Genomic DNA, 12,292 nt, shown 5'->3' with positions numbered 1-12,292 from the left:
ATCAGCTACAGGGAGAGGTTGGACAGACCTGGACTGTTTCCTCTGGAACGCCGGAGGTTGAGGGGAGACCTGATAGAAGTGTATAGAATTATGAGAGGCATAGATAAGGTAGAGAGTCAGAACCTTGTTTCCCCAGGATGGAGACATCAAATACCAGAGGGCGTAGCTTTAAGGTGAGGGGCAAAGTTTAAAGGAGGTTTTCTGTGCATGGTTTTTAACACAGTGGGCGATGAGTGCCCAGAACAAGCTGCCAGGGGTGGTGGTGAAAGCAGATACGATTGTGCAGTTATGAGGCTTTTGGATGGGCACATGGAAATGCAGGGAATGGAGCCATTTTGTCTATGTTTCTATAGAGGTCCTTCTGCAGTTGTAAAGGGCCCTGGTGAGACCACATCTGGAGCACTGTGTGCAGTTTTGGTCTTCTAATTTGAGAAAGGACATCTTTGCTATTGAGGCAGTGCAGCATAGGTTCACCAGGTTAATCCCTGGGATGGCGGGACTGTCACATGAGGAAAGATTGGAATGACTGGAATTGTATTCACTGGAGTTTAGGGGATGAGAGGGGATCTTATAGAGACGTATAAAATTATATAAGGACTGGACAAGCTAGATGCAGGAAAAATGTTCCCAATGTTGGGGGAGTCCAGAACCAGGGGACACAGTCTAAGAATAATGGGGAGGCCATTTAAAACTGAGGTGAGAAGAAACCTTTTCACCCAGAGAGTTGTGAATTAGTGGAGTTCTCTGCCACAGAGGGCAGTGGAGGCCAAATCACTGGATGGATTTAAAAGAGAGTTAGATAGAGCTCTGGGGGCTAGTGGAATCAAGGGATATGGGGAGAAGGCAGGCACGGGTTACTGATTGTGGATGATCAGCCATGATCACAATGAATGGCGGTGCTGGCTCGAAGGGCCAAATGGCCTCCTCCTGCACCTATTTTCTATGTTTCTATGTGGATTATATGCAGGCGTTGGCCTTGACATCATGTTTGGCACGGACATTGTGGGCCGAAGGGCCTGTTCCAGTGCCGCGCTGTTGCATGTTCCGAGCAGAAACATGGGGGAAAATTCAAACAGGGAAAATGCTTTGATCGTTGAATAATAAGGCGCTCCTTAATTACACTAAATGATCCTTTCTTTTTAAGATTAGTCCAAAACCCTAATTACTAGATCTGAGAAACCCCTCAAAGAGTGAAATAGGTGGTACTGTAAACAGCAAGGAAGACTGTCAAAGATGACAACAGATCTGGATCAGCTGGGAAGTGGGCCGAGGAGCCCAGTTCAGATACTGTAAGTGCGAGGAGTTGTATTTTGGGAAGTTAAACCAGGGTAGGTCACGGGGGAATGTTGTTGAACCCCGGGGTCTAATAGCTCCCTGAAAGTGGTGTCACAGTTAGATAGGGGGGTGAAGGTATTTTTGTACGTTGATTTTCATAGGTCAGGGTATTTAATATAGTATAGGAAAAGCACTGCAGATGCTGGTCTAAATCGAAGGTGGACACAAAATGCTGGAGTAACTCAGCGGGTCAGGCAGTATCTCGGGACAGAGGGAAGGGGTGACATTTCGGCTCGGGACCCTTCTTCAGACTGATGTCATGGGAGGGGGCCCCGAAATGTCACCCATTACTTCTCTCCCAAGATGCTGCTTGACCCGCTGAGTTACACCAACATTTTGTGCCTACCTAGGGTATTTTGTTTTGCAGTTGGGAAGTTATGATACAGTTGTACAAGATGTTAGCATATAATAATAATAATAATGCATTTTATTTATATAGCGCTTTTCATATACTCAAAGACGCTTTACAGAGATTTTGAGAACATAGGGAAATTAATAAATAGATAAATAAGTAAATAAATAAATGAACAGAGAAAGGAGACAGAAGGTGAGGTGACTTTCAGTGGTTGAAGGCAGTACTGAACAGGTGAGACTTCAGTGATGTTTTGAATGTGGTGAGTGTGGAGGAGTCTCTAACGGTTTGGGGTAGTGAGTTCATAGAGTCTTGTATTCAGTTTTAGGCAGCCTGCTTTAGATTTTAGACTTTAGAGATATGGCGTACAAACAGGCCCCCCAGCCCACTGAGTCCACCCCGCAATCACCCCGTACACTAGTACTATCACACACACTAGGGACAATTTAATTACCAAAGCCAATTAACCTACAAACCTGAACGTCTTTGGAGTGTGGGAGTAGTCTTTGGAGTGTGCCCGTAGTCAGGATCACTGGCACAGGCTGGGACTCTGGCACCGTGAGGCAGCAACTCTGTCTCTGCACCACCTTGCCACCCTGGGAACTCTATGGTGACAGCGTCTATGTAAATCCCCCACACTGTGGCCATTGTAAATTGTATGCAAGGAGTGGGTGAGAAAGTGGGATAACATCGAACTAGTGCTCTGGTTTCCTCCCACATCCCCAAGACGTGCAAGTTGGTGGGTTAAGGTTGGGCTCTCTCTTCCCAAAGTGCGCCCCCCAATTTCCGATCTCCATCAGCTCTTCCAGTCTGGCCCCTGCCCTTGTAGTTGCAACTGGCCCATCACCGACAGCAAGTTTAGTTTAGTTTAGGTTAGTTTAGAGATAGAGCGCGGAAACAGGCCTTTCAGCCCACCGGGTCCACGCTGACCAGCGATCGCCACACAGTAACATTATCCTACACCCACTAGGGAAACATTTTTACATTTACCAAGCCAATTAACCTACAAACCTGCACGTCTTTGGAGTGTGGGAGGAAACCGAAGATCTCGGAGAAAACCCACACAGGTCATGGGGAGAACGTACAAACTCCGTACAGACAGGAGTCAGGATGGAACCCGGGTCTCCGGCGCTGCATTCGCTGTAAGGCAGCAACTCTACCGCTGCGCCCTAAGTTGAAGGACACCCCTCGCACAAGTCTGGTGGGACCACGGCCAGCCCCTCCCGCCCAGGCTCAGGGGAGGAGCAGGTCTCCCTGTGGGAACAACGACACAGCGGTAGAGTTGCTGCCTTACAGCCGGGTTCCATCCCGACTACGGGTGCTGTCTGTACGGAGTTTGTACGTTCTCTCCATGACCTGCTTGGGTTTCCTCCGAGATCTTCGGTTTCCTCCCACACTCCAAAGACGTGCAGGTTTGTAAGGTAATTGGCTTGGTATAAATGTAAACATTGTCCCTAGTGTGTGTATGATAGTGTTAATGTGCGGGGATCGCTGGTCAGTACGGATTCGGTGGGAAGAAGAGTCTGTTTCTGTGCTGTATCTCTACACTAAACCAAAGAGAGTGTGTCAGTGTGGCCTACCTTGACTGAGACGTCTGGCAGGTAATGAGGGTTGCGAAGGCGGGTAGTCATGTAGAGCTTGAAATCCCTGGAGTACTGAATGATGGTGTCACCAAGCCGGATGTAATCCATCCCGTTCTGTTTGAAGGTCTGCTTCAGCAGCAAGGGCTCCAGAATCGGATCGAGCTCTTCCGAAAGATTTTCAATCAGGACTGGATTTCCAAACTGGTGAATACAGATGAAGGATGATAAAGAATATATGATAAAGTAAAGATCACACAGCATCTCTGGAGAGGTGACGTTTCGGGTCGAGAACTTTCTCCAACTTCAAGTCACCCTTGCTTTCCCTCTCTCTCTCCATCCCTCCCCCACCTTAGTTCTCTGACTTGTTTCACTGTCCTCCTGATTTACTTTACTCGTTCTCACCTTCCCTTCAGCCACCAATGAACCATTCTATATTTCCTTGATCGGCATCTTCTTTGATCTGTCCTTTTCTCACCTTACATGCTCTGGTTTCCCACTCCCCGGACTCTGTCTGAAGAAGGGTCTCGACCTGAAACGTCACCCATCCCTTCTCTCCAGAGACGCTGCCTGACCCGCTGAGTGACTGCAGCGTTTTGTGTCTGTCTTCGGTGTAAACCAGCATCTGCAGTTCCTCCCCATACATTATAATGAAGTGACCGGGTCGACTGAAGTACGGTGCAGGTGACCTTTGCAGCCGAGCGGGTGTCGAGGGAGAACTGACATCATATTTAAAGATCTGCCGGTGAAAAGATTTTATCCCCATGGCTTCAATTCCACATAAAAAAGTAGATGTTTGTTTACTGTCACGTTTAGTTTATACAGTTTAAAAAATATATATATTTTAGAGATACAGTGCGGAAACAGGCCCTACATCCCACTGAGTCCGCACCGACCTGCGATTACCACCACACTAACACAAGCCTACACACACTAGGAACAATTTACACACACCAAGTATACAACCCCAAGCCAATCAGCCTACTAACCTTTGGAGTGTGGGAGGAAACCGGAGCACCCGGAGAAAACCCACGTGGTCACGGGGAGAATGTACAAACTCCATACAGACAGCACCCGTAGTCAGGATGGAACCCAGGTCAGTGGCGCTGTGAGGCAGTAATTCTACCCGCTGTGGCAACGTGCCACCCTAAGTGGCACTGGGGTGCAGTGAAATGCATTTTTTGCATGCTAACCAGTCACATGAAAGACTGTACATGATTGTAATTGAGCCATTTAGTGTACAGATACAACTAATGGAAACATTCAACATCATTGATGGTACAGCCGAGAATGCAGACCAATGCCTCTACTTCCACAGAAAGCTCCGGAAATTAAGCATGTCACCAGTGCTTTCTTTACCAATCTCTACAGAACCCAATTGACTGCATCCTTTCCAGAAATCAACTGCTCTGCCCAAGGGTGCAAGAAACTCCAGGGATCACCTTCCCCAAAGCCAACAATGGACCATTGTGGGCTCCACCTTTCCTTGATCATTGTTGCTGGATTTGATTTGACCTTTGGCATACCTTTCATTCATTTGTTCTTTGTACCTCTTCATATTTCATCGTTTCCCTCTCCCCTGACTCTCAGTCTGAAGAAGGGTCTCGACCCTAGACGTCACCCATTCCTTCTCTCCCGAGATGCTGCCTGACCCACTGAGTTACTCCAGCATTTTGTGTCTGTTTTTGGTGTCAACCAGTGTCTGCAGTTCCTTCATAAAATAATCCAAGTCCATTCACATTCATTCATTTCCTCTACTTAATCCTCCTGTCGTGCACAAGACATAAACGCTTGAAAGCACGTCCCACTAGAATCAAAAGCTGCTTCTTCCCCGCTGTTAGCTGACTGCTGGAAGGACCTATTGTATGCTGAGGATTACGTCCCCATCTTCCGGTCTACCTCATTGCAGCCCTTGACATTTTTATCTGCACTTTATCTGCAGCTTTGACTTTATATTCTGCACTCTGCTTATTTTGCCCTTTGGACTACTTGATGTCTGGTATGGTCTGGTATGGTCTGGTATGGTCTGGTATGGTCTGGTATGGTCTGGTATGTTCTGGTATGGTCTGGTATGGTCTGGTATGGTCTGGTATGGTCTGGTATGGTCTGGTATGGTCTGGTATGGTCTGGTATGGTCTGGTATGGTCTGGTATGGTCTGGTATGGTCTGGTATGGTCTGGTATGGTCTGGTATGGTCTGGTATGGTCTGCCTGGATAGCAGGCAATTATGAACCAGTACTAATACATGCTGGAAAGAAAGCTAGTGTTTAGTTGAGTTTGGAGATACAGCGTGGAAACAGGCCCTTCGGCCCACCGAGTCTGCGCCGACCAGCGATCCCCGTACACTAACACTATCCTACACACATTAGGGAAGATTTTTACATTTACACATTGTTACCAAAGCCAAATAACCTACAAACCTGTACCTCTTTGGAGTGTGGGAAGAAACCGAAGATCTCGGAGAAAACCCACGCAGGTCATGGGGAGAACGTACAAACTCCGCACAGACAGCACCCGTAGTCAGGATCGAAGCTGGGTCTTTGGCGATGTGAGGCTGTGACTGTACCGCTGTGATACAGTGACTGTACCGCTGTGAGACAGTGACTGTACCGCTGTGATACAGTGACTGTACCGCTGTGATACAGTGACTGTACCGCTGTGAGACAGTGACTGTACCGCTGTGATACAGTGACTGTACCGCTGTGATACAGTGACTGTACCGCTGTGAGACAGTGACTGTACCGCTGTGAGACAGTCACTGTACCGCTGTGATACAGTGACTGTACCGCTGTGATACAGTGACTGTACCGCTGTGATACAGTGACTGTACCGCTGTGATACAGTGACTACCGCTGTGATACAGTGACTGTACCGCTGTGAGACAGTGACTGTACCGCTGTGAGGCTGTGACTGTACCGCTGTGAGACAGTGACTGTACCGCTGTGAGGCTGTGACTGTACCACTGTGAGGCAGTGACTGTACCACTGTGAGACTGTGACTGTACCACTGTGAGACTGTGACTGTACCACTGTGAGACAGTGACTGTACCGCTGTGAGACAGTGACTGTACCGCTGTGATACAGTGACTGTACCGCTGTGATACAGTGACTGTACCGCTGTGATACAGTGACTGTACCGCTGTGAGGCTGTGACTGTACCGCTGTGATTCAGTGACTGTACCACTGTGAGACTGTGACTGTACCGCTGTGAGGCTGTGACTGTACCGCTGTGATACAGTGACTGTACCGCTGTGAGGCTGTGACTGTACCGCTGTGATACAGTGACTGTACCACTGTGAGGCTGTGACTGTACCGCTGTGATACAGTGACTGTACCACTGTGAGACTGTGACTGTACCACTGTGAGACTGTGACTGTACCACTGTGAGACAGTGACTGTACCGCTGTGATACAGTGACTGTACCGCTGTGATACAGTGACTGTACCGCTGTGAGGCTGTGACTGTACCTCTGTGAGACTGTGACTGTACCGCTGTGATACAGTGACTGTACCACTGTGAGGCTGTGACTGTACCACTGTGAGGCAGTGACTGTACCGCTGTGAGACAGTGACTGTACCTCTGTGAGACAGTGACTGTACCACTGTGAGGCAGTGACTGTACCTCTGTGAGGCTGTGACTGTACCGCTGTGAGACTGTGACTGTACCGCTGTGAGACAGTGACTGTACCGCTGTGCCACCGTGCCGCTCGTTCTGGTTGTCCCATCACAGGAAGAATGTGAAGGATTTGGAAAGGATGCATTAGAATCTAGAAGTTCACCAGAGTGTTGTCTGGATTGGAGAGTATTAGCTCTGAGAAGAGGTTGGACAAACTTGGATTTTTTCGCTGGAGCTTTGGAGGCTGAGAGGAGACTTGACTGAAGTGCATAAGATTTTGAGAGGCATAGACAGCCACGGGGGTCAACATTCTACCGCAGCACGGTGCTGCCCATGGTGATGGCAGTGGGGAATGAAAGATGCCATGCTTCACCCACTGAAGGCTTGTATTAATGTTACAGTTGTGCATCCATTCTGCCAGGAAGCTCAGTGCACACCTCCACTGCTGCTGCTCGACACCTTGGGCTGTTGCTGCTGATATTGCAATGAATGCAGGAAGAGATCTACTCGAAGGTGGACACAAAATGCTGGAGTAACTCAGCGGGTCAGGCAGCATCTCGGGACAAAGTCCTGCCCCCTCCCCTGACATCAGGCTGAAGAATGGTCTCGACACGAAACGTCACCCACTCCTTCTCTCCCGAGATGCTGCCTGACCCGCTGAGTTACTCCAGCATTTTGTGTCTACCTTCAATTTAAACCAGCATCTGTAGTTTTTTCCTACACAAGAGATCTACTCCATAGTTTTAGTTTTTGCAAACAGAAGCACCATAAGCCAGTGTAGGCTATTGGGACCCTTGAACTTGCTGCACCATTCAATACGTTGATGGCTGGCCCACTCTTGGCCTCCACACTTCTTCCCTGCTACCTTAGAAAGCTTGGGAAGTTCGGCATGTCTCCAACAACTCTCATCATCTTCTACAGATGCGCTGCAGAAAGCATTCTCTCAAGATGCATCACAGCTTGGTTTGGGAACAGCTCCATCCAAGACCGCAAGAATTGCAGAGAATTGTGGACGCAGCCCAGACCATCACACAAACCAACCTCCCTTCCATCGACTCCATCTACACCTCACGCTGCCTCGGCAAGGCCAGCAGCATAATCAAGGACCAGTTGCACCCTGGCCACTCCCTCTTCTCCCCTATCCCATCAGGCAAAAGGTGCAGAAGTGTGAAAGAGCATATGTCCAGATTCAGGGACAGTTTCTTCCCAGCTGTTATCAGGCAACTGAACCATCCTACCACAACCAGAGAGCAGTGCTGAACTACTATCTACCTCATTGGAGAGCCTCAGACTATCTTTAATCGAACTTTACTGGACTTTACCTTGCATTACACATTATTCCTTTATCATGAATCTGTACACTGTGGATGGCTTGATTGTAAAGATGAATTTAAAATAGGTTAGTTAGAGCTCCAGGGGCTAGTGGAATCAAGGGATATGCGGAGAAGGCAGGTACAGGTTTCTTCTTCTTACATGCAGCAGAAATTATGTAACGCCCTCCAGGCGCTGTAGCCAGTGCAATGTGCTGTTGTCGAGGGCCGTGAGGTCTACCCCTCCACCAGGGGGACGGAGGACAGTGCAGTTGAACATGACGTGCTGCGCTGTTTGCTGGTCTGCTCCACACACGCAGGCTGCTGATGAATGAAACCCCCGACGATGCATGTTGGCGTTGAACCGGCCGACCCCTGAGCGGAGCCGGTTCAGGGCGACCCACTCTTTGCGGGGCATGTCCGAACCGGTTGGGGCTGCGGTGTTCGGTGCGACAGTGAATTGAGGAGGTGGCGATGTCTGTTCCCAGCTGGTTCTCCATGCTCCTAGTATGTTGAAACCGGAGCCACAGACGGTCGCTGCATGACGGGAGAAAGGGCTGTGGATCCTGGGCGAGGTGGTGCAAAGGATGTTTGGCGTCCGATGGAGCCTTGCACACCAGCCTATAAGTGAAGAACTCTGCGAAGCTTGGCGGGTGCAATACCTGCGAGCACCGGCAGGAGATCCGTCGGAGTAGGGCGTAGGCAGCCAGTGATGATCCGCATGGTGTCGTTGAGGGTGGCGTCTAGCTTGCTAGTATGAGCGCTGCGGCACCATGCTGGGGCGGCGTACTCCGCAAGAGCACTGATTTGAAGAGTAGATGTCCTGGCGCCCCATGACGATCCGGCCAAGCAACGCAGGAGGTTGTTCCGTGCCGAGACTTTAGCACGGAGAGCTTCCAGGTGTTGCTTGTAGGTCAGCTGTCGATCTAGTTTCACCCCGAGGTATGTAGGAAATGGGTTGTAGGGTAGGGGTGACCCATTGAGGGTGACAGCTGGCATTGAGCTTCCTTGTTGTTCAGGTGAAAGGCCATTGTGGTGGTTTTTGCCACACTCAGTTTTAGTCTCCAGGACTTAAGGTAGCCCTCGACAAGTTCCGTATCCGCCGAGAGCACATCCTCAACATTTGACCAACTCCTGTCCGAGTACAGTAGGGCCAAGTCATCTGCGTATCCATACTGGTGCGAGGTCGTGCGTGGCAGATCGCTGATATAGAGGTGGAAGAGCATGGGGGCTAGTACCTTGGGGGACTCAGTTTCTTAGACGTCGCAGTCGGCTAGATTGTCCCTCGCTGGTCTTGAGTACAAAACTGCAGTTGGCAAGCATGTTGGCAAGGAACCGCACTAAATGACGGTCAGGGGTGGTTCGGAGCAGCTTCAAGATCAGGCCCTGGTGCCACACAGTATCAAAGGCGGCGGTGAGGTCCACCAGTGTGATGCCTGCCTTGTGACCCTTTTCAAAACTGTCTTCGATGTCGTTGGTCAGCTTGAGAATTTGGTGGGTGGTGCAGCGTCCACGCCGAAATCCAGATTGTTCAGCGGGTAGTTGAGGGTCACGATTGGATCGAGCCGGACCAGGAGAAGCTGCTCGAGGAGCTTGTACGGGACACACAGCTTGTACGGGACACACAGCTTGTACGGGACACACAGCTTGTATGGGACACACGGCTTGTACGGGACACACAGCTTGTACGGGACACAGAGCTTGTACGGGACACAGAGCTTGTACGGGACACACAGCTTGTACGGGACACACAGCTTGTATGGGACACACGGCTTGTACGGGACACACAGCTTGTACGGGACACACGGCTTGTACGGGACACAGAGCTTGTACGGGACACACAGCTTGTACGGGACACACAGCTTGTATGGGACACACGGCTTGTACGGGACACAGAGCTTGTACGGGACACACAGCTTGTACGGGACACACAGAGCTTGTACGGGACACAGAGCTTGTACGGGACACACAGAGCTTGTACGGGACACACAGAGCTTGTACGGGACACACGGCTTGTACGGGACACACAGCTTGTACGGGACACACAGAGCTTGTACGGGACACACAGAGCTTGTACGGGACACAGGGCTTGTACGGGACACACGGCTTGTATGGGACACACAGCTTGTACGGGACACACACAGCTTGTACGGGACACACGGCTTGTATGGGACACACAGCTTGTACGGGACACACACAGCTTGTACGGGACACACAGCTTGTACGGGACACACAAACAGAGCCAGCAGAAGCACGGGTTACTGATTGTGGATGATCAGCCATGATCACAATGAATGGCGGTGCTGGCTGTCAGTTTAGAGTATCACTCGTATCGACTGTTCACCTGGAGACCCGTGTTTACACCAAGGTTAGGCTTTGCTTTATGGCCAACGTGAAATCCATGTTGTAACCATCTTTAAATTGGCTAATTCCCCCTTGGGAATCTTTCAACCATTAAGTTCTATGGTACGTAATCCTCCCAAAGCAGCACGGTGGTGCAGCGGTAGAGTTGCTGCCTTACAGCGAATGCAGCGCCAGAGACCCAGGTTCCATCCCGACTACGGGTGCTGTCTGTACGGAGCTTGTACGTTCTCCCCGTGACCTGCGTGGGTTTTCTCCAAAATCTTCTGTTTCCTCCCACCCTCCAATGACGTACAGGTTTGTAGGTTCATTGGCTTGGTATAAGTGTACAAATTGTCCCTAGTGTAGGATGGTGTTAATGTGCTGAGATCACTGGTCGGCGTGGACTCGGTGGGTCAAAGGGACTGTTAATGCGCTGTATCTCTAAACAAAACTAAATGGGTATCTGGATGGTTGCGATGCAAGGCCACTGTTCCTCTGTACCCCGACACTGGGCTCCGGACACATCTGACCGCAAAGCAGATCTCTCTGGAGAAGGACTGGTGTGTGGGAATCAGCCCAGACGCAGGCACGAGGGGCATTTACCTGAACGCAGTTCCCCAGCGTGCGGATGTAGTCAGGCTCGGTGAGCTTGCAGACGTGGAGCTTGTTGCATTTCTCCATGTTCTTCACCCACTTGTTGGCCTGGCCTTGCGGGTCGATCATGAGTGGCCAGCGCTGGGCAGAGGTGACGATGATGGCGTTGTCAACGGAGAACCTGTGGACACCAACACTGTACGAATCGTCCACACACGCGTGTGCCAGCACCAGCGTCCACACACGCATGCACCAGCGTCCACACATGCATGCACCAGCGTCCACACACGCATGCACCAGCGTCCACACGCATGCACCAGCGTCCACACACGCATGCACCAGCGTCCACACACGCATGCACCAACACCAGCGTCCACACACGCATGCACCAGCGTCCACACACGCATGCACCAGCGTCCACACGCATGCACCACCGTCCACACACGCATGCACCACCGTCCACACGAATGCACAAACACCAACACCACCGTCCACACCCGCATGCACCAGCGTCCACCGTCCACACCCGCATGCACCAGCGTCCACCATCCACACCCGCATGCACCACCGTCCACACCCGCATGCACCAACACCAGCACCAGTGTCCACACACGCATGCACCAACGCATGCACCGCCGTCCACACCCGCATGCACCACCGTCCACACCCGCATGCACCAACACCAGCACCAGTGTCCACACACGCGTGTGCCAGCACCAGCGTCCACACACGCATGCACCAGCGTCCACACACGCATGCACCAACACCAGCACCACCGTCCACACCTGCATGCACCAGCGCCAGATACTGGAGGCCACGGCATCATGGGGAGAGGGGGAAAGTGTACGGAGGTGTATGGGGCACAGTTATTACACCGAGGTTGGTGGCTGGGTGCCTGGAACGACCCATCGGCGGTGATGGTGGAGGAAGGTACAATAATGGCATGAACAAGACTTTTGGATAGGCATGGATGGGCAGGAAGGTCTCGACCTGAAATGTCACCCATTCCTTCTCTCCTGAGATGCTGCCTGACCCGCTGAGTTCCTCCAGCATTTTGTGAATAAATACCTTAGACATGTACATAGATAGGACAGGTTTGGAAGGATATGGACCAAGCGCAGGCAAGTGGGACTAGTGTAGATGGGACATTGTTAGCCGATGTGG

General features: G+C 50.9%; 1 protein-coding gene across 1 annotated transcript in view; it reads right to left on the bottom strand.

Annotated features, from left to right (window-relative positions):
- Nucleotides 1-12,292, bottom strand: part of LOC144605046 (dynein axonemal heavy chain 3-like) — a 345,711-nt gene that overhangs the window by 73,014 nt on the left and 260,405 nt on the right. Inside the window, exons 61-62 of the mRNA XM_078420087.1 lie at nucleotides 11,138-11,309; nucleotides 3,268-3,471 (exon numbers count right to left, since the gene is read on the bottom strand). Of these exons, the coding sequence (XP_078276213.1) occupies nucleotides 3,268-3,471; nucleotides 11,138-11,309 (376 nt within the window). The remainder of the gene's footprint in view (nucleotides 1-3,267; nucleotides 3,472-11,137; nucleotides 11,310-12,292) is intronic.

Source organism: Rhinoraja longicauda, chromosome 23 (assembly GCF_053455715.1).
Source record: "Rhinoraja longicauda isolate Sanriku21f chromosome 23, sRhiLon1.1, whole genome shotgun sequence".
Classification (NCBI taxonomy): Eukaryota; Metazoa; Chordata; class Chondrichthyes; order Rajiformes; family Arhynchobatidae; genus Rhinoraja; species Rhinoraja longicauda.
Note: the sequence above shows the minus strand (reverse complement) of the source record. Positions and strands in the feature narration are given on the sequence as shown.